Here is a 22,404-nt window from a genome sequence, read left to right on the forward strand (position 1 = left end):
GAGGATGTCAGTCTGCTTTAGCGTAGAAAGGAAGTGAGTGAATGGAATCTTGATCAATTGCCCCAGTCTTCTGGAATCTTAAGAATGTCTTTGGATCTGGCTTGTATATTTGTCACTGTTAACCTTCATGGCCTGTTGAGACCGATTCTACGTCTGCAGTGAAGTAAAAGTAATAGTAGTAATTCCCAAATTAACCTCTTATTTCCTCTTTAAAGTCTTTTAATATAGTACTCTGACCTCATAAAAAAAAATCAGTTGCTGTTATTGAAGCTTTAACCTTTGTTGTATCACAAAGTTGGCGTGCACATCTGAGGGTAAGCACAGTGACCTGATGAGTTCTCTGTAAAACTCCATAAATCTGCACTGTAAAATGCTAATTTTAGCTAATAAGATGGTAAAAGTGCCTGTTAATGGGTTAACTGTAAGTTACCTTGCCAAATACAGAAATATAAATATATATATGTAAATATTTTTAAGTGCTAGTAAAAACTATGAAATGCCTTATTTATAGAGAATTTAATTATAATGTAATATATTGCTGTTTTAAGTGAAAAATACGAAGAGAATGTGTATATGTAAAAATGGAAACTGACAGAATTCCACAAATTATCACATTAATTTTTTATAGTTACACTAGCCTACATTCATAAGTGTTTTTTTTATGTTTTTGCATTATCAATGCTGTATTTTATTTGTTCCAAAAACAAATCATACATCATTACAATTTAAAATGTCTGTTTTCTATTTAAATTCATTTTGATTTCTGCAATGCAAAGATTTAGTTTTTATCATTTTTGCCTTTATTAGGATAAGACAGATCAGAACTGACAGGTAGTGAATGGGAATGAGGTAATGTTATTGGGAAAGGTCATCGAGCCGGATTCGAACTCGGGAACCCAAACCGCATTTTTTAAACATTTTATAGTTTGACAAACTTGCAACAGCCATATTTTACTGTAAGCTTAAAAAATATATTTAATTCTTCATCTGCTCTCGCAATTTGCATGCACCCTGCATGTTCATTACAGGCATTCTAAGAATGTTCAGACTGCAAAAGTGAGTCAGCTATTTGCATATACATTCTGACATTAAAGTGATCCAGACCGCATATAAATGAGCGGAATGTCAGTTCGAGTGCTGTTTTTCCAGTCGATCCCTTCACCCAATTATAGCCAGTTGCATAATAGTGTTCTTCAGACTTCAGAAACATTCGTGTGGCCCAGCCTCAACTCTCTCTCACTCACTCACTCAAGCTGGAATGCATTGACGTCAGAGAGCGCTCGAGCGCTAGAGCACTGCGGACGGAGCGACGCGCGCACCACTACATGCCTCGTCCTGGTCGGACAGCGGGCATCATTTATTGATAAAAACAACAGCGAGCGGACGTTTGAAGACGTTAAGGAGCGAATTTTTGGTGTAGCCTGCAGGAAAATACGCGCGGGAAGCTGAGAATATTTCCAACGGATGCTTGTTTACATATAGACGCCTGAAACGCTGCGTATCACTTTATATGGTAAGTTATTATAGAATACAAATGCGTTTCGTGTGACTGTCCTATTTGTTAAATTGAATACTTAAAGTCGTCATTTATATGTAGGATGTAAAATGCAGGGTTTAATTCCATTGAGTTTCATTTGGGATTATTAAAAGCATGCCAGAGTGTAATAGTTTGATGTTATTGTTTGTTGTTATGGTTAATAATGGATATTTTTATTATTTTATGTATGTAGTTATTGTCTGAAATGGGGCATTTCATATAGCTGGCAGGTTATTTTTGCTGTTAGAGAGACTGAATGATAAAGGTAAGTAAGAAGATGTGGCTGGCAGACAAACATTGGGTCAGAGGCATTGCATTGTGCTGGCCTGCATTTCGGTTCTCTCTCTCCTTCACACACAGTCACCCTATCCTCCGCTCTGTAGTCCTAGCTCTAGAGACATCCAGGGGCATTTGACAGCATTGCACACAGCAGGTATGAGGAAGAAAACCAGATAAGAATAGAGATCCAGAAAGGGTTGGATTGTTTATATATATATCCAAATAGAAAATAGTGTGGCTAAGGTCATGGGAATTTTAATTTTTCACTCACAAAGAGCATTTCATAGGTCAATAAATATTAATTGTATACTGTATTTACAGTTCATTATACAGTATATATTTAATAATTTTAATATGTATGTAAAATATGCATTATATATTATATGTGCTAAAACTGTTCTATGTATTTCTAGCTCATGAAGTATTTAAATGTATAATTAAAATGCATTATATTTTTATTAAATATTAGCTATAATGCATAGGCCTAATATGTTTCTAGTTTATGAAATATCTAAATATATAAAAATACATTCATGATACACACACAAATTTATTTAATTAACATTCATGAGCTAGAAATATGTACATTTGTAGTGTATATATATATATATATATATAGTTCTTGAAATATTTAAATTTGTGTGTGTGCTATATTTATATATATATTTTTTTTATTTAAATTTTAAGAGCTAGAAATTGTTCCATAAGTGTGCGAATCCTGTGAAATGAAAACTGATAACTTGGAGCCAAGTTGTTATTGTTGAACTGAGAGGTTTTGTGGAATTTAAATGGAATACTAGGTGAAATTCTTTGTAATATGATCCAAAGGATTCTGGGTAAAGCCATTAGACTGTTGTCTACTGTATATGGTCTTCCATACATCATTGTAATTTCTTGAAGTCCTAGTCTCAGCAGTGTGTTTTTTTGTGTGCACATGAGTGTGAGCATATGTGCAATAATATGGTGTGTGTGAGTCCTGGCAAACTACCAAGTTTGTTGGTTTCATAGTGATTCTTTTGTGCCTCAGATTAAAAAGGAGAAGACATGTTTTTATGTGTATCACAGTAGTGTCCTAGGACACATCAGCTCTATCACAAGGCATGCCTGAGGGAATCATGAAAAGAGGGAAGCGCTGGTCACCTAGATCAAGTTTCAAATACATTGTAGAGACCAAATTTCTTTCAGTTGGCTGTGATCTTTGTCATGCAATGCTGCAGACAAACTGATTGTCAACTTATGTTGGTTAAGTTTAAGGGTTTAGTTTTAAAATGTAAAACTTTGGAAGTGGAAAGGGAAAGAAAAGTAATAAAAAGATCTTATATATTAACATCATCATATGAACTTTGTAGTAAAATGATGCAACGTCAGTGTCTACTGCCTATATAGATGGCTACCTTCTAGCATCCTGTTAGCCATGTAACCTCATAAGTGACGAATTTGTAACATTCTACATCAGCAACAAATAGCACACTATAGACTTGACTTGCCATATTTTTCAGTAGAATTCGCCATTAGCATTAGCATAGCTAAATGCGATATTCTAAATACTGTCCACAAGTGAGACTTTTTTTAAGATTAACTTTTAACTTTATTGATTAATTAATAGAAAGCCATCTCATGCGCAAAATGTAAGATCAGTGGTCAAATGTGTCCGCCCAGACCAGTGGAATACAAAAAGATGTTTTGTGTGAATGGCCCTTGAGTATATTTAAAATGAAAATTTCTTGCTTTGTACTCAATCTTCAAGCTAATTGCAATGCACTCTGGGATTGTTTTCCCAGATTCCATGCTTCTTTTGAATTTTTAATTAATTTGGTAACTTATGCTGCTTTCATGCCATGTTGTAATTAATAACCGTAATTTCGAGAAGAAAACATATGATGTTCTACTCTGTGCTGTTCACGCCCTCAGACTTGGAATTATGTGTAAGCATAGATCATTGAATCTGATTAGACCGTTAGCATCTTGCTCAAAAATGCCCAAAGAGTTTCTATATTTTCCTATTTAAAACTTGACTCTTCTGTAGTTATATATTTTGAAAATATGAAAATAGTCCCCAGCTAATTTGTGTAGTTGCAGCAATAGCAGAGTTGCTGGGAATTATTTTCAATCGCTGCGTAATATCACTGCGCTTGCTGTACACATGATATGGCAGCAAAGTTCCTTGATTATTAAGCCGGAATGGGAGTATAGTCCCTAGCTATATCAGCCTAGAAAATTGCAGCTTTTTATTTTACGTCTGTCTTATTACATGATGTAACTACAGGAGAAAAGTCACATTTTAAATAGGAAAATTATAGAAACTCTTTGGGCATTTTTGAGGGAGATGCTAACGGTCTAATCCGATTCAATGAGCCATGCTAAGCTAAGGTAAAAGTGCTACCACTAGACTGGAGTTTGGCTGAATGGATTCAAAAACGGTAAAACACAAGTGTTTACCTCTAGGGGAGTTGGAAAATGAGCCAATTTTCAAAAATAGTGGAGTGTTTCTTGGCATACATGTGCTGCCAATTTTTTCTTAATTGACAATATATTTTTCAAATTAGACAAAAATGATTAACTGAAAACTATTCATGATACATGGTTTGTTCGTATGCAGATTGTTCAAGAAAATGTTTGTATGTAGATTTCAGACACACTCTCTAAATATGTGCATATTGGTGCTAGTATATGAATTTTTCTGATAGACGAGAGGTTTAAATGTTTTACCGTTTGTGCAAGTGTACACGTTAATGCACTTTGAACAGCAGGCACTCAAGATCCCACTGCACCACGCTGACCTCATAAACATGAATGTTGCATAATGGGAACATGGGGCGATGAGATCATATCTAAAGGAAACCCCATTATATTCCCCCCAACTCTGCATCTCTTTCACATCTCTTCACTCTGCTCGTCCATCAGCCCTCCCTCCTTCAAAAGGGAAAGCGGGATGACTCATCCTTTCACACCTCTCCCCTGGTGCCTCCTGACAGCCCCGCGTATGGCTTTCTGTGTTTCGTATCGGCGTACAAATGAGTTGGGTCTGTATTCTTCCCTTTGATGCTCGTGCAGCAGGTGGCAAAAGACGTCACCCGCACCCAGCATCTCAGGCAGCGGACATTTTCTCCCAGAAACGCTGAGCCTGCTGGATTCCCATCTCCTTGATGTGCGAGTTCCTCGCTAGCAGGAAGGCAAGGAAATGCCATGTCTGTGTATGTTAGCTTGTATGTGTCTTGTTTAACGGTGAGAGTCGTTCTAAACTACGGATGCTGGGTGACTGCCTGAACGCTATCAGAAGGAAGCACCAAGTGTGCTCCCTGCTCCCTTTAGGAAATACTGTCAGGCTTTGTAAACGATAGAGCTGAACATGGAAAGGGTGGACAGCCCTATCCTTCCTCAATATGGAGGCCAACTGGTCTTTGTTACATTCTTCTACTCTGTTTTTGCTCTTTCATTTGACATCTAGCTCTGTTTTCCTTTCAATCTCAACCACTAAATAAATACATCTCACAAAAGGCAACGAAACATCAAAGTTTTGCTCAGCAGTGTGTCAGAAGCAGGAAGCTCTGTATTAGACACAAACTTAGACACACACACACACACACATATATATATATATATATATATATAAGACCATTTTTTGTATTAGTTTTGGTTTTAATGAAACAATAATAACAATAACATGGGCATCATAGCAGCAGTGCTCTGTTCAACCTCTATTATTGGTCATTAACTATTCAGATCCTTTCATCACACCACACACACACACATCGCTCACAACCCCTAATAATGATATCGTATTACAGGTATTGATCTACACCATTTGTGCTATGCATCTGTCACCCGACTCCTCTGACGCTAGGTCCTAAAATGCACTCCTCTCCTCTCACTCACCTCATTTTACACTCTTCTCTTTGTTTCCAATCCATCAGAGCATATTTATCTGTAAGGTTTTTTTTCCAGGTTCCCTCAATCATCTCTATGGGGGGGTTGTTTATTATATTTTTTTTTTTTGTCCTTTATTGTCTTTCTTTCTGGGTTGGGGGGGGGGGGTATTAGATTACTTTATTTTATTTTAAATGGTTATGGTGTCTCTTGGGGGGGGGGGTGTTTTTTCTGTTTAGTTTGTTTGGATTTTAACTTATGATGTTTAAAGTCCCTTAGACTCTTACATTTGCATTTATATCAGCAGTTTAAATACACATTTCCTTCATCACAAATGTTTGTCAGTTGTATGATACAATGAAATTACAAAAGATTTGCCTAATGCAATAGGTGACGTCAAAATTAATGTCATGCTGTTTCAGCATTGAATGGGTTTTGTATTAGCATGCATTATAACATTACCTCCAGGTTCGCCTTAATTTGTAGTAGACTGTCATATTCGTGTTTGGGCATGCAGTTATTGTCCCTCCCTATATAAGTCTGATTATAATAGGGGAGTTCTATGTTAAGTAACAGGGTGGGTTTGTTTGGAGTTCTTAGTAATAGTAACTGCTGTTTCTAAGTAACTGTTGTCTACGAAGTAAGCACTGTGTGGCCATAATAGTCATTTGTTTCTGAGGCAATTGTGGGGGGGTCGAAAGATTTTAAGATCAGTGTCTGGCATTCTTACAGGTAATTACTAATAGTACTCGTCTTTTTTTGAGCAAACACATAAGATCAGTATATAAACCTGTTAGACAACTTACCTTGTGCTCACACACTTGCCTTCCTCTCTTTAATAATGCTGTGAATGTGAAAGTCAAGTGCAGTTCGCCTTTATATGTAGCTCTGTTTGTTTCAATTCAAAGAGCACTACATCCCACTTAAAGATTGCTTAAAGGGTTTTCCAACCTGTTGCCATACAGAAACCTTTTACCATTCTATTAAGCCATACCACACAAGTGAGAGTGCTGTTTTATGGTTGTTAACACATTCCTGTGCAGTTGCTTGAGTGGTTGTCTTAGCAAGCATTTCCAAGTACATGAGGTAAAATGTCATTATATCTAATATTTTAGGGTCTGCTGTTTACATACAGTATGTTGTTTCTTCACTGTCTTTCTTTTTTTGTTTTTCCACAGGTGATGTATCAGTAGAGCTCCAGTTTCCTTTAGCTCCCTCTGGTAAGAGAGTCCAGTCCTTCAACTGAACCTCCACTGCTTGATCCAAAATGGCTGCCACCAAAAGCGGTTATGAGGGCAAGATCGCCGGCCTTTATGACCTAGACCGCACACTGGGCAAAGGCCATTTTGCTGTGGTCAAACTAGCCCGTCATGTGTTCACAGGCCAATTGGTAGCAGTCAAAGTCATCGACAAGACAAAACTTGACGACTTAGCAACCGGCCACTTGCTTCAAGAAGTCCGCTGCATGAAACTCGTCCAGCACCCCAACGTAGTGCGACTGTATGAGGTTATCGATACACAGACCAAGCTGTATCTCATTCTAGAGTTGGGCGACGGAGGTGACATGTACGATTACATCTTGCGTCACGAAGGCGGGGTGGCCGAAGACATGGCGAAAGTGCACTTTGCGCAGATTGTTCGAGCGATAGCCTACTGCCATCGTCTGCACGTTGTCCACAGGGATCTGAAGCCGGAGAATGTGGTGTTCTTCAGGCAGCAGGGGACAGTGAAGCTGACAGATTTCGGCTTCAGTAACCACTTTCAGCCCGGGACCATGTTGATGACCAGCTGTGGTTCACTAGCATACTCCGCCCCAGAAATACTGCTAGGCGAAGAGTATGATGCTCCAGCTGTAGGTAAGTGACAAAACTGTCTTTTTTGGACATTGCACCTCCTACAGATTCTTCTATCACAGTTTTTTCTTCTTCTGTCTGTTTCCAAATGTGTTGTTTCATTCAGCCAGTCAATCAAAATGCATTTCAAATCCCTAATAATCACATCTGAGCCAATCTGAAGATTCGTAGTTTCAAAGATTCATAGATTTCAAGATTTCAAACAATGAAAGATTCATAGTCTCGAGCGTTCATATATTTAAAGGGATAGTATATCCAATAATGAAAATTACCCAATGAGTTAAATTTAAAAAATGTCCCAGCTTTTGCCAGCTTAATAATGGCAATGGATGGTGGTCAAGATTTAGAAATAAAATAAAGAGCATCCATCCATCATAAAAATTACTCCACACGACTATGTCTACGTCATAGGCTGGAATACCAAGCTAGAGATTACAGTCTATAGAGTTTTAAATATGGTATTTGTCTTGCTTCAGAATGCCTTTATTAACCCCCTGGAGCATTTTTTATGATGGATGTTTGGACTTTTTGGGTTTTAAAATCTTGAGTGCCATTCACTGCCATCGTAAAGCGGAAGAGCCATGACATTTTTAATACAACTCTGATGTATTCTTCAGAAAAAATAAAGTCATATGCAACTACATGTAGATGACTTGAGGGTGAGTAAATCATGAGGTAATTTTCAATTTTGGGTGAACTATCCCTTTAAGATTCTAATGATTTTAAAGATTCATAGATTTAAAAGAGTTTCAAAGATTCATAGTTTTGAAGACGGATAGATTTTAAGATTTCGAACATTGAAAGATTGGTGGATTTAAGATTCTAATAATTTTTTTTTAATCCTTAAGATTCATAGATTTAAAAGAGATTCTAAAGATTCATAGATTCTAAAAATTCATCATTTGAAAGATTTATAGATTTTAGGAATACAAAGATTAAAAAAAAAAATTCTATTTACATGTTTCCAAAGTGTCCTTTTATTCAGTCAAGCAGTCTTCAGTAAAGGGCTATATTCTGTCCTTTTGGACACTTATTTTACATGCAGCGCAGTCCAACTAATCTGACATGGGATTAAACTGGAGAGGCACGCGGGCCTGCACAACAAACTCTGTGTCTGTGTCACAAGAACACCGGGACGCCTGTCTCTTCTCCAGTTGATCCTCCTCTCTCCTCTCCCCATGTGTCTCTTATTGGTTTAAGCGCTGCCGTTTGCCGAGTGAAAATCTTCTACTGAATGAACAGCACATCTGTGCTCTACCAGGGGTCAATCTAAGAGATTTGTGTCAGGTCAGACCTACACATGAATCAGCTGACAGCATTCAGAATCCCTGCAGCAAATTCTCATTGAATATCCAGAAAATAAAGGGTAGTGAAATGGATTCCAAACACCATTGAAATTAAGACCATTAAAACCCATGTTATCAGACCACAGTGATGTATAGAATGTATAGAATTCCTGCTGTACATTTTTCTGTTGTGTCAGGCAGAGCTTTGGTCTGGGACTTTGAAAATTGTTTGGAGGATGAATGTGGCTAGCTGTGAACTCACGTTCCTTCTATCCATCATCCATTCCATTGTACAGACCCAGTCACCTTATTAAGCTCCAGAGACTCAATGTACAGCAAAAGAGAGTGGTAGAAATGAGAAGAAAACAGATTTAGAGAGAGAGAGCGCGAGAGAGAGAGACTGGGGCAAGCAGAGACAGACTTTAGAGGACACTTGAGCTTAACATTGACTCAGGCAGGAGGATGAAGAGTAACAGGACTGACAACAAATTGTTCTGTCTCTCTTTCTCTTTCTTGTTATTGTCTTTATCCAGTAAAGTAGAGCTTTCTAGAGCACAGATGTGAGCTAAGCACAGACTATAAACTGCAATATTTACTGTTCCATTTCACTGCTCTGAGATTCTAAGATTCAAATGATTCTAAAGACTCTAAGCTTCTGAAGATTCCAAGATTCCAAACATTCCAAACAATCTTTAGAATTCCAAGATTCTAAAGATTCTAATCATTTTAATAATTCTGAAGATTCCATTGATTCATCATCCTTCATAGTTTAATTCTAAATTCATAATTTCAAAGATTTAGGTTTTAAAAATACAAGGGCTGAAAGGATATATACAGTAGATTGATTCATAGATTCATGGATTAAAACCTTAAAATCACAGATTCTAAATATCTGAAGATTCTCATCTAGAGATTCTAAAAATTGATAAGTTGCAAGATACACAAATTAAAAAAATTGCATAAAAAACAAAAAAAAAATTATTCAAAAAAATTTATAAAAAACGTATACATTCTTGGATTCAGATTCTAAAGGTGCTAAAGATTTAAAGATTCAAACCGATTCAAAGAGTCAGATTCTAGAGATGTATAGTTTAAAAGATTCATAGATTTAAGATTCTGAAGATCTAATGATTTATAGATTTAAAATCGAGATTCATAATATTTTCATAAGTGACTAATTGTGAAGTTGCCCGAATAATTAGTTGACTTAGTTTGGTCTTAGTGAAACTTGAAATAATTAGGCCAATTTTGGGTTTCCCTGACCCTGATCTGGTTTGTTTCTTATGGGAACATTCATACATCTCAAATACTTGTTCAAAAATAGTTGGAGTGCAACAGAATAGAACAGAATGTAGGGATCTAGGGATGTGTTTTGCTTACTATTTTTAGCTTGACACACTGTCTTAAAAACACAACGCTCATGACGAACAATGAAGCTGGAGACTCATGTTTGACAGATACAGAGAAGGAGAGGTGGAGAGCAAGAAAGACAGACAGACTTTAGAGGACACTTGAGCTTAACATTGTGACACAGACAGGAGGATGAAGACTTACAGTGCTGACACTAAACCCATCTGTCTCTCTCTTGTTCCAGTTCATTAGGGATTTCTAGAGCACAGATGTGTGCGGAGCGGGCATGTGTGCCCTTCCGCTCCTCTGCTCTGACATTATTAATATCATATTTGTATGATATTTTCTGCCAGAGCATCATGTGAGGATGGGACATTAATTCTCAGAGTGGCTGCATGTGCCAGGATTAGATCTGCACAAAGTGGGTCAGTCTCCGTTGAGACCCAGCAAAGCGTGCAAAGGAGGCTATACTCACACACTAGAAGCGTGTGAACCTGAAGGGTTGTCTCACCTCTCTCCAAGCGAAATCTACCCATGGTAGCCTAGAACTAGAGCAGATAAGGGCTGAGTAGTCATGCAATTACATATGTTTAACTTACTGGGTCAATCAAAAAGGAACAGTAAACATGCATATAAACGCAGTGGAGAGGCTTTCCTATAGCTGTAGTTTAGCAGTTAGCATATTAGCCTGAATACATTGAGTCATTCTGGTGAAACAAGCTCATTGGATCCTGACTCTGTATAATTCATGGTTTTTGAAGATGAGAGCATGTCACACTACTTGCCCATGTTAGCATCTGGCTAATTTAGCTAGCTCCTCAGGTAAAATACTGTAGAATTGGATGCATAGCATTTGTAGGGCTACACAATTTTTCAGAATAAATCAAAGCACTGAGCTATAGCATAATTTATGAAGCTCTTGTTCTGCCGTTTTTAGTCTCTCGGTTCACAGTGAATGCTGCTTCACATGAACTTTATCTGTGCATCTGCTCTGAGTTTAGATCCCTTGTGCATTTGAGAGCACAACATGTGCTGACCTTCTTCTTAAACTTATTATAGTACTAACATTATAGTAAATGTATAATTTGTGATTTAAAATATATATATATATATATATATATATAACTTGGAAGTGCCTAATGATATTTGGCTAGCACCAAAAATACAGACTTAATCAAAAACATCCCGAGCTGTTATGTTTTTACATTTCATGTGCTAGTATTTCAGCATTGCTTGTGAAGGCATGTCAATGCCCGGCGTCTGACACTGTGGCCCGCTGCCTAGTGGTTTAATCAGCTCCTGAAGTTTTCTGGGCACAGGCTGGCATCTGAAACTTCATCTGGAAAGCCTTTTTGTCTAGCAGTTCTAGGTCAAGCTGATGCCATTAACCTCAGTAGCAGGAGAGAGAGAGATAGAGAGAGAGACAGAGCTGGGAAACAGTAGAACTCCTCTCTGATATCTAATGTCTGAACAACTGAACAGAGAAGGGTCCCGTTTACACTAAATGTGTGTGTGCAAAAATTTCTTCTTTTCTTTGTGTGTGTGTGTGTGTGTGTGTGTGTGTATGCATGAGCCTGACCCAGTGTGTGTGTGGACGGCTGAATATTCATTAGCTCAATGAGAGGTTTTATTCATTGTCAGTAATCAGCTGCTCGGCTCTAATCCACTCACAAGAGTTAAGTCTCACACACACACATCTAAGCTGCAATTGCCACTCTATTCAAAACACAACATTTGAATGCATACGGGTTTTGTAGGGACCAATTTTTTTAAATAAAAATTTTAAATATGTAAAAAAAATTCAAAGCAGGAAATATGTGTGACAGTTAGGTTTAGAGCTAGAAAATATCTACCTCTTTGTAACAATATTTCTAATGTAAACAACAGAAGTCAATGAAAAGTCATCCCAACGTATGTGTGTGTTTTTGTGTTTCTTGAGCAACAAGTCAAAGTTTCAAAATTAAAGATTTTATAGATAAAAAAATATATATAGTACTTAAAAATAACCTTGGATTCCATATTAGAGAGAATTTTCAAAGATTTTAACTTTATAAAGATAAGATTGTAAAATTCAAAACAGTGCATTTGTACAATTATTGGATGTCTACAGTAAGCTGAGATATATAGAGTCTGCTGTCTACTATAATTGGAATCCTTAGAATCTTAGAATTCCCTCAAGTCTCGAGACATGTCACACAGTTGTCACATTATGTAACCTCAACACAGATCGACACACAGCAGTTCCTGGTGTTTAATGTATTTTGTGTAAACTGTAGTCACATGGCACACGCACAACGAGAGGTGTGCAGCTCTTCAGACTGTGGACACACAGAGTTATCTTGCTGGGACTTATTTTATTTTAAACAAGATGGAACAAGATATAATAAACTAAACTAAATTCTTTCACCTCCAGTCATAACATTATTTGTCAAGGCAGGTTTTCTTACAAGAAACAATTTCATGTTATATCTGTGTGGAGAAATGCTAAAGATAGTTTAAGAAAATCAGTTGAGTACTAAAATGAAGGTTTAGATATAATATTAATGCACTTTTTCAAACAAGGATGTCACGATTTTTATGCAGGTTAAACCTATAGCACTTTGGAGTCATGTCTAACCAGACGTGTATTATTTAAGCATTTGTGTGTGCTTAAAAAAATAAAATGTATGCCTTTCAATAGATGTTAAATAACATTACAAGACATGTAGCGCTCGTGTCTGTCTGTATCTGTGGAGGAACACACAGTACAGAGAGCAGAAGAGAGGGCTTATTGTTAGAGACACTGCTTGGACAATGCTGTCTCTCTGGACGGTCTCTCACACTGATCCTTTGCTCTGATTCACACAGTAGATGCTCTTTCACACAGAATTGATCACACACTGAGAACAGCATGTCAGATTTGAAGCTGCTGTTTAAATGGGAAAGTTCAAGGAGTCCACAAAGCCGTTTGCACCTCGTTTTATTTTATTTATTCAGATTTAAAATATGAATATACACTTAATATATTTTTAATTGTGTAACTGTTAGAAATACTGGATCCTCTGTGAATCATGTTATAGCCATGGGTGTAATCACATCTTATGTAAAGTAGTGATAGGTGTGAACATTTCGAGAAATGGAAATTATTGAGCATTTGAATGGAATGCAATATACATGTGTGTTTCTAGAGACTTCACAATGCCTAGTGAATGATGACGTCAATATAATTCATGATTTAAAAAGTGGATGGAGGAACTGAATTATTCAACGCACTGAAGAAGGTCTTGAGCCGAAACATTTTAGTTTTGTCCTGCTGGTGATAAATCTAAAAAAAAGTCTTAAAAGAAGATACTTTTTTTGTGAGTTTAATTTAAATAAATGTTTGGGTGAATTATTATTATTATTATTTTTTGTGCTATATTATTATTGTTGTTATAATTTAAAGGATACATAATTTAATAATATATAACTTGATGATGTTTTAATATTAATGAGTGTTATTATTAATGATCGTTAATGGTAATAATAATAAATGTCACACATTAATAGTGTAATAGTATTTAGATTTATTAGTAATTATGATGAGGATGATGAAGTAATCAAGGTGGAAAATGAAAAGGGTTTTTTTACATATTTTTTAATCACTAAAATAACTCAAACTTAATAAACTAATCTCGGAGGATCTAATGTTTGCATTCATCCCCTGGCCTTTTCTGAATTTCTGTATTCACCAAAATGAAACTCAGAATATCCCAGCCGTATTTAACGTCTGGTCAGGTCAGCGCACTAGACCAAACTATAAATGAGCACATTCTCAGTACTCTTTCCTTTTGAAAATCGAAGGTTAAATGAAATGTTATGAATATGAAATAAGTGATCTATCCAAGGAAATCTAAACTGATCCTATTACTTTAAAATCATCAGACTTAAAAGTGAAAAGCTTAGACCTCTCACCTATATGTGGAAGTTTTTTTTTTTTTTACACGCCCTATACATATCACACAAGTAAAAAAAAAAAAGGAGAAGAGGAAGTTTGTTTTCTTGGAACACCACCGTGGAAAAGTACCCTCTCTTACTTTTTTTTTTTTTTCATGTCCTGTTCACTCTGTTCTTGGTTCATGATGTTCTGTTAGACTTCCTGGGATCCTTGGTTGACAGAGAGTTGGATGGGGAAACATTTTTGGATAGGGAGTAATTTTTTTTTAAAGATCATTATTTTGTGTATTTGGTGTAACAGAATATGTTGACATGCTTTAATGTTCAAAAAACACATTTTATTTTAAATACTGTACATTATTGTAGGTCTCAAACACGTCATTTTCTGCAAATTCCCTCCTTCTGACAAGTGCAGTCTGCTCTGATTGGTCAACTGACCCAGTGCATTGTGATTGGACACCACAAGCACTCGTCGGAAATGTAATGCCCCTTTCCATAATCGCGAGCTTCATCTTTCAAAATAAATGTAAAGAGTTAATAATGTCCTTAGTTTTACCATCAGTTCAAGCCGAAAGAGAAACAGAGTCGCGTGACAGACACAGTGATGAAGCTCGTATGTGTTTGCAGTACACAAGCCACGGACGGTTAAGACAGCTGACTCCACTGTTTCCCCTCTCTATCTCACACACACACACACACACACACACACACACAGACGCGCACAAAACTTTGCATTTGAACATTCAATAGCAAATACTTAAACTAATAAATCTAATAAGCACATACATACAGTAGCTGATTCAGAGGCGCCAGATTTTCGTAGCATAGTCAGAATTACCTCCTCTCCTAGGTTCACGAAATGTTCGTCCATAAAATGAGTTGCTGTTCTGTTGCAAGTAATCTTAAAGATTCCTAAATGCATGTTCTTTCGGAGGGCCAAATAAAGTGCTTTTGCTTTCGTCGAGATACACACAGCATCTCTCCTGCTTTAACACTAACTGCGTTTACTGAAACCACGCCTTCTTTCATTGCGTGAACATTTGGGCGGCATTATGCAAATATTTCCACATAGTGACGCATTCATGTGGGGGCGTGTTTGAACGAGCTGTTTCAGGGGGCGTGGCAGAGTCTTAACTTTGATAAAGAATATTTCTTTGGTTTTGAGACTTTTGTCTTTGCAACTTCTGGGATATTATCTATGCACAATCAGCTTGTAACAGTCCAAAGAGAAAGGAAAACTTGAAATCGCATCACATGACCCCTTTAAGGCTGGTTTTATTCACGTTTTAGTTTCACTTAACCTCTCTTCGTGTATTAGTCAGTTTTAATCATTTGAATACGTCACGAGAACCGTGTCGGATAAAACCATTCCTCTTTTCTGTACATTTCCTGTTACACTTCTTTCTAGGGGTATAAATATTTACTCTGACAACAATTTGATTTGCTCATTGCATCTTGAAATCAAAGTGATATAGCATTTATATTAATATAAATCAAAATAGATATTTAAATATAAAACATACTTAGTCATAAAGTTATGTTGTATTATATTATATTATATATTAGTCAACTTTTTTTCTCATTTAAATTACAATTTGGATCCTGCACTGCAATAAATGTTTCAAATAAATAAGAACTATTTTAGTTCAAGTCTGTTATCGTGTGTCTTCCAGATATCTGGTCACTGGGTGTGATCCTCTACATGCTCGTCTGTGGACACCCACCCTTTCAAGAGGCCAATGACAGCGAGACCCTCATCATGATCATGGACTGTCGCTACAATGTGCCAAACCACGTCTCTCCAGAATGCAAAGAGTACGTATGTCGTCTGAGCTTTGATTTTCTTCAAACACGCAGCTTGAAAACAGATTTCTCAGATTTAATCCAGAACGCTGGAGGTCATTGTGTATTTATACACTCCTTTTTCATTATGATGTAGTTTTTACTTTAGGCAAAATTACATTAAACATAAGACTTGTTTACTGACAACGTATTTTGTTTTATTAGCTCATTTTTCTTACTCCATTGGCATTTGTTCTTTTCTTCTTTAAAGCATGAACCTAATTATACATTTATGCATAAAACAAGACAAAACATTTGGGGTATAAATTTAAGACTTATTATTTGGAAACAAGTTACAAAAATGTTATCATTTATGTTATTCTGACATAAATGAAACTTGTTTAAATGCGTTCACCGGGAAACAAGACAGAAATAGATGTTTTTGTGTTGATATCTAAACAGTCTTTTCTTTGGCATGATAGTTGTTGGGCATTATGTAACGAGTTTTATTAAACCTGCTGAGTGTTTTCTTCAGGGTCAGCAGATGTCATGTATCAATGGTCTTTTCTTTCCATGCTGGTGTTGTTGAGTTCACTATTTCTGGAAACCAGTATTACCAAGGACATGACCTTGGTAAAAACCTTTCCACAAAGACCTGATCTGATACATGCCCACGACAATGCTTGAATAAATAGACTAGTTTTTAAGATGTCCTTCACAGCCGTGTGCCATTGGAACGGTGTTGGGTTTTTTTTTTATTCTTCTGAGAATTAGCTTTCAAACACCACTCCCTCGCACTCCAGTTTGTATCATGTTCATGCTAAACTTAATACCTACATGTAGACCGGAGCCCATGTGAGCATGCTGTACTTTATCTGTTTACACCCGCTTGTATCAGCCAATCACAGGTTATGGTTCTCTAAATGACGCTTGAGCAAGCAATTTAAGGCTTCTGTTTGGATGAGCAAATGTTCTTGGAGGTTAGATTTAGGAGCAAGTTATGACAGAAACAGAATTTCCATCTTTGGGCCAGTTGACGGATAATGAAAGTAACCGGTCATGGCAACGTTTACTCATTTATTTATTTATTTATTTTCATAAGGGCTTTAACTAGATTTTCCAGATTGTTTAGATGCTTTACTTCTTAACTGAGCTTTAGTATATTATTTGAATCATCATGTTGTTATGATCTTAAGAGGGCTTGGGCATGATTTGGAATTTGGATTTGAATTTAAATCAATACATACAATACATAATTGTATGTAAACAAAAAACACAATTTGGGTACTTAAAATTGGATGCCTTTAATTTACTACAGTCCACCAAAACATTTATTAAATATGACATTTTATTTCATTATGTCATTCATACTGAAAAAAAATGTATTACTAAAAACACAAATTCTTGTAATTCCATTTGTATGTTAACTTTAATCATAACGCACAAAACATTGTCAATTCACTTTACTAAATGGCGCACAGGCCTTCTTTTAAGTGTGTTCACCGCTGCTCTATAGTGACCAGATTTTTACACAAGGCTGCCTTTTGTCAGAATGAAGTTATTTTTAAGTGGGTTTATTCCAAGCTGTTTGTAGTCAGAACATTCCCAAAGCAACAGCTCTCAGGCTTGAGTTTAGGTCTGAATCAGTCAATTGTGCAAGAGTGTCTGTACGAGTGTGTGTTAGACATCTGGGCTTGGCTGCACAGCCAAACATAATGACTGGGTCACATGATCTCCACCACAATCAAGAGCTTCCTTTAATGGGAAGGGTTTTCTTAGAGGAGAACACTTGAGTCTTCAGGCAGACTTTCATCTTGCTGTTCACCTTTTTTCCCCACCCTTCTTCCTCGCGGCTATTTAAGGTCTTGAGGTTAAACACACCAAGAGACTCAAGGCCAATGGAGCATGTGGGATTATAAACACAAATACTCAGAGAGAGACCTCAAAAACACACTTCGAAAGGGAAAACATCTCCCCCTGCTGGTCATCTGTGTGCCATTCAGAAATGTGTGCCAGTACCGCAGTGAAATAAAACACTCAAATGCCTTGAATAAACAAGCTGGGTGCAGTGCATTCACACATACACACACAAGCTTGGATCGCAAGAGTTCCAACCAATTCCGTATTCTTTCCATTCGCCTCAATGAAGCACCAATTCTCTGCAGGTGCTCATGAATATTAATCAGCAGAAAGATAAGCACTTCCTTTTCATTCCGTCTCCTCTGATGGCAAGATGCGCCTGTGCAATCATCGCCTGTCAGCCAGGCAGAGAATATTTATTAAGATTGCTTGAAAAGGAAAGTATGAAAATTGTAACTAGAGTGAGACCGAAATGAAGTGAGATGGAGGCAAGAGTGATGAAGGGTGACAAAATCAAGCCTGTTTGAGAAGATGGGATATTTCTTATTTCTTTTTTTTCCCCCGACGGAAGGTCATGTCTGATGTTCTCGTTCTGCTCTGGTGAAAAAACTAATAACAATCTCTCATCATTCTCTTCCTCTTATTTTCCCTTTTTCCTATCAGTTTGATTTCACGTATGCTGCAGAGGGATCCGGCTAAACGAGCGTCTCTGACAGCGATAGAGGGCCATTCTTGGTTGCAGGGTGTTGACCCTTCGCCTGTCGGGTACACAGCTGCCCCGCTCACCTCCCACCGCAGTTTGTTACCCGAGGAGCACGAGCTCATACTGCAGGCCATGACCAGTGGCAACATTGCTGACCGAGATGCCATTCAGGAGTGGGTATCTCTTTATTCTTCTTGTAGATTTCCTTTGGTCTCAGAATAGTCTGGACTCTTCAGAGTTGCATTATGTAAGTTGTTAATGCAAATGCATATTTTGTGATAGAGCACTGGAGGCTGACAGATATAACCACATCACAGCCACGTACTACTTGCTGGGAGAACGACTCCTTCGAGAAAAGCAAGAGCAGTCAAGTCTCTCTCCTGAACAAAAACATACACAGTAAGTCCCAGTGTTCTTAAACACATCATAGATCATTTGGAATCTTAAGGTGTTTTATCCTCTTAGGTGGTAGGGATAATTTAAACACATAACCCTTGGTACATAGGTTCCTAATACTTAGTACTGTTGTTGGCTCTGTTACAGGAGACCCATGTCAGAACCACTGGACTTGGTGAGCCAAGTTCCCCAGACTGATACACTAAGAGGAACACCTCTAGGTCCCTTAGCGCCTCTCGGTTCTCTGTCTTCCGGCTATGTCCGACGTGGTGTGAGTGAATCTGGAGATTTGCTGGCTCCCAAACCCAACCGTCATGACAACTCCTTCAGTGACTTTTGCAGCACGGCTCCCTGCTTGAGCTTCAGTCTGCGCCCTCTACCTCCGGACCAACCTACTGTCAAGAGCCTTGGAGCCTTACAGCAGATCTGCGAGGAAGAAGAGGACGAGGATGATGAAAACGATCAGAACAGGGATGAGATAAAACTTGAGGTGGCACCAGGTAAACTGGATCCTCTTCCTTCAACGGATCTCTTGTTGAAACCTTCTAGAATATCTTTGCAATCAGAGACTCAGAGGAGAACAGGGAGGCCGTCTTGTAAAGTGAGGGGAAACTGTGAAACTCTGACTGAGGAGGGGGAACTTGAAGGAAGGGTCAGAAATCACGGAGCAGAAGAAGCCTTTGGATTCAGTGTCTCACGTCAATTCTGGCACCATAGAACAACAAGGACGGATGCCCCCAAACACTGAAGCCCATTTGGAAGAGTTAAACCACACAGAGCAACCAAGTAGAGGAAGGGACAAGGGTGTTATCACCCACCGTAGCTTGTCTTTAGATGAGCAAGGAGGAGAACAAATTCAAGGTCCAAATATAGATGAACCTCCACCACCTCCCAGACTAGATGTTGTTCAGTGCTGCTGGGGACAGCGTGAACCTTCAAAGGACATGCTAGAAAACAACAATAACACCTTAGCCAAATCTCGACTGCTTGAAGTTGGGGTGGTGTCGACCCCTTGCGGTTCCCCAAGATCCCTGCCCAAGAACCACTGTGTGGACCTGGGTCCCGATGGGGTGGAGATGCGCAAGACTGCGGGTGAAGTCGAGAAACCTGAGGAGGTACAGCCTAAACCACAAAAAGGCCTCCAGGGAACCAGGGACACAAATAATGACCCTTCTCTCCGGGCCGATCCCAACAAGGTCAAGAACGTAAACTTGCGAGAACGTCTGCTGCAGTTCCCGCTTTGTGAAAAAGCCTTGTCCTTTAACATCCAGCCCAGTTCTAAAGAGAAGCTCCTCCCATTTGCACAGTACAACTGCTGCCATGTGTTGTAGAGATTGTATCCCGAGATCAAGAAGCAAACTGATATGAACCGAAACCCTCCAACCTCTACAACTCTGGAGTTGTTCAGACAATTAAAGAAAAAGTGTGTTCTCACCTCATACTGTAACCTCAGAGGTGCTTTTCCACACAATCTACTTATTGTATATCTTTATTTTCTTTCCCAACCCAGCATTCCTTGCTGCTTTCCTGTAAACAGTTAACCTCTTGGCAATGCTGTGTATACGAACACCTGTAGCTACTGACACTGCTCACTATATCCTGTGCTATCTCAGAGACTTTCATGAGTAATATTGTATGTCTTGCTAGCGTAGGAGCTTTGATTCAATAACTTGTCATTTTGCACTGTAATATCTTTACAACAATAAGAGTTCCACCGAGTTAAGTCATATCACTAATCGAGTGGGTGAAGACCATGCTTCAGAGCAACACATAATAAGCCAACACAAGAACAGATAATGAACAATCACAACGGTAGATGTTTAGATTTAAGTACTATCTTTCCAGTCAGTTTAGTAGTCCTGACACATTTTTGGTTTTCGTTGGACGGACATTTTGCAGGCAACTGTGAGGCAATGGCCTTTACTCAGAACTTGTAACAAGTTGCATGCTGTGGCATTGTTGATTTTTCCCACACCACTGTCTCATGCTAGCATGTTTGCCGTCATCTTTAACTTTAGGCAGTGGGACAGGAAGCAGATCACTTTGCCACATTGATAGTGAACAGTGGCAGTTTGGACGCATGGTTATGAGAGCATGCTAAATCAAAACAGCTTAGCATAGCATTAGCATTTTATGAGCAGGGGACTGACCAAGGGAGAGATGCTAAGTATATCTGTATATTTTCAAAAAAAAAAAAAAAAAAGAGGGCTCAAACGGAGATTATTCTGAGAGATTATGACAAGAGGCTTTTTGTGAAACGGAAATAATATAACAGAGAACAGAAGACTGGTCTTCCTGGAGCTATTTTTTAGAGTTTGTTTTAAAACTGCTAATTCTTGGAAATATTCTGAAGCTTATATCAAGTATTAGAAAGTTATCAAGGGTTTTTTAGAAAGATGGCGACAAAGTTTTTTACATAAGGAGATATGCGAGGGAGATTAATTACATAACATTCTGTCTATTTTTGTTTTAATCATCTGCCTCTGGGTGCATCTTTAACATATGTTGTAAGGGGATAAGCTGTTTGAAATATCCAGTCATGTATACAGTGTATATATTATTTTGGACATATTATGCTGTTGTATGGTATGATGTTGTATTTTGACCCTTGCACCGTATACATACCAAACATTTCATCCCTTCCATTTTAAATCTTATTCAGTGAACGTAGCAGCTTGATGACACTAGTTTGGTGACTGACAAAAAGGTCATGTAGTTACTTGTGTCATAGTTGTAAATACATTTGAAGAGCTGTATGCTAACGTAATGCTAAATAGCGTAGCTGACTTTAAAATGTACATTGACAAAATCCAGCCTTCGTATGTTGCAATGGCATGAGTGAAGCTAGCAGTTACTGTTGTTTTACCTCCTGAACAGCCTAAGCACATCACATACTCATTTAGATCGCAAATGTGACTGTGGTTACTGTTACTTTGGTACTCTAAAGGACGTCAAAGCTATTTAGTCACTTCACATGTTCCTAATTTTCTGTGCTATACGTAGTGCACTCTTCACCGGTGAATTTTTATTTTTTGTCACATAACTGTAGCCAGTGAAAGTCCAAATGTCAAATACACTTATTTTGGTTTGCGAAATCTTGCACCACAGATAAGCTTGACCAAATGCACAAGAATAGATCATGTAAGAGGTGCTTTAGGGAGAGATAGCAAGAAATATAGGCCTATAGAGACAAATTACATATCCATAACTTCTGAGATTTGAATTTTCATTCCCATTCCATGTTTAATCAAGGAACAGCCATTCTGGCCTAGGATGATTTGTAAGTACAGCCTTCTGGACCAATCAGAGGGCAGAGTGATATATACGTAAAACCAGACATGCACTATATTTTCGTAATCAGCATTTTATTTTCTTCTTATTTTGATGTTTCTCATTTGACATGGGTCTCCATCCTTCAAAGCATCTTTAATTGCTTTACAGCGAAAGTCGGATTTGGTTTTGTCTTAAGTCCCATTGACCCTTACTTAAACTATGACTGTGTCTCAATGAGATTAATTTATTTTTATATTTATTTATTAAAACTGATTAAACTGTCACTTGTGTTGTCCTATTTTT

The 22,404-nt window shown here is 37.8% G+C and overlaps 1 protein-coding gene across 1 annotated transcript; it reads left to right on the forward strand.

The window, feature by feature from the left end:
* Positions 1-1,260: 1,260 nt before the first annotated feature.
* LOC113043046 (SNF-related serine/threonine-protein kinase) lies at positions 1,261-22,384 on the forward strand. The gene is given in 7 exon segments (XM_074559802.1): positions 1,261-1,513; positions 6,862-7,539; positions 15,761-15,902; positions 18,393-18,605; positions 18,715-18,831; positions 18,976-19,467; positions 19,469-22,384. Coding segments are annotated over 6 exon segments (2,244 nt in total). The 5' UTR covers positions 1,261-1,513; positions 6,862-6,950; the 3' UTR covers positions 20,160-22,384.
* Positions 22,385-22,404: the final 20 nt, after the last annotated feature.

Source organism: Carassius auratus, chromosome 25, assembly GCF_003368295.1.
Source record: "Carassius auratus strain Wakin chromosome 25, ASM336829v1, whole genome shotgun sequence".
NCBI classification, from domain to species: domain Eukaryota; kingdom Metazoa; phylum Chordata; class Actinopteri; order Cypriniformes; family Cyprinidae; genus Carassius; species Carassius auratus.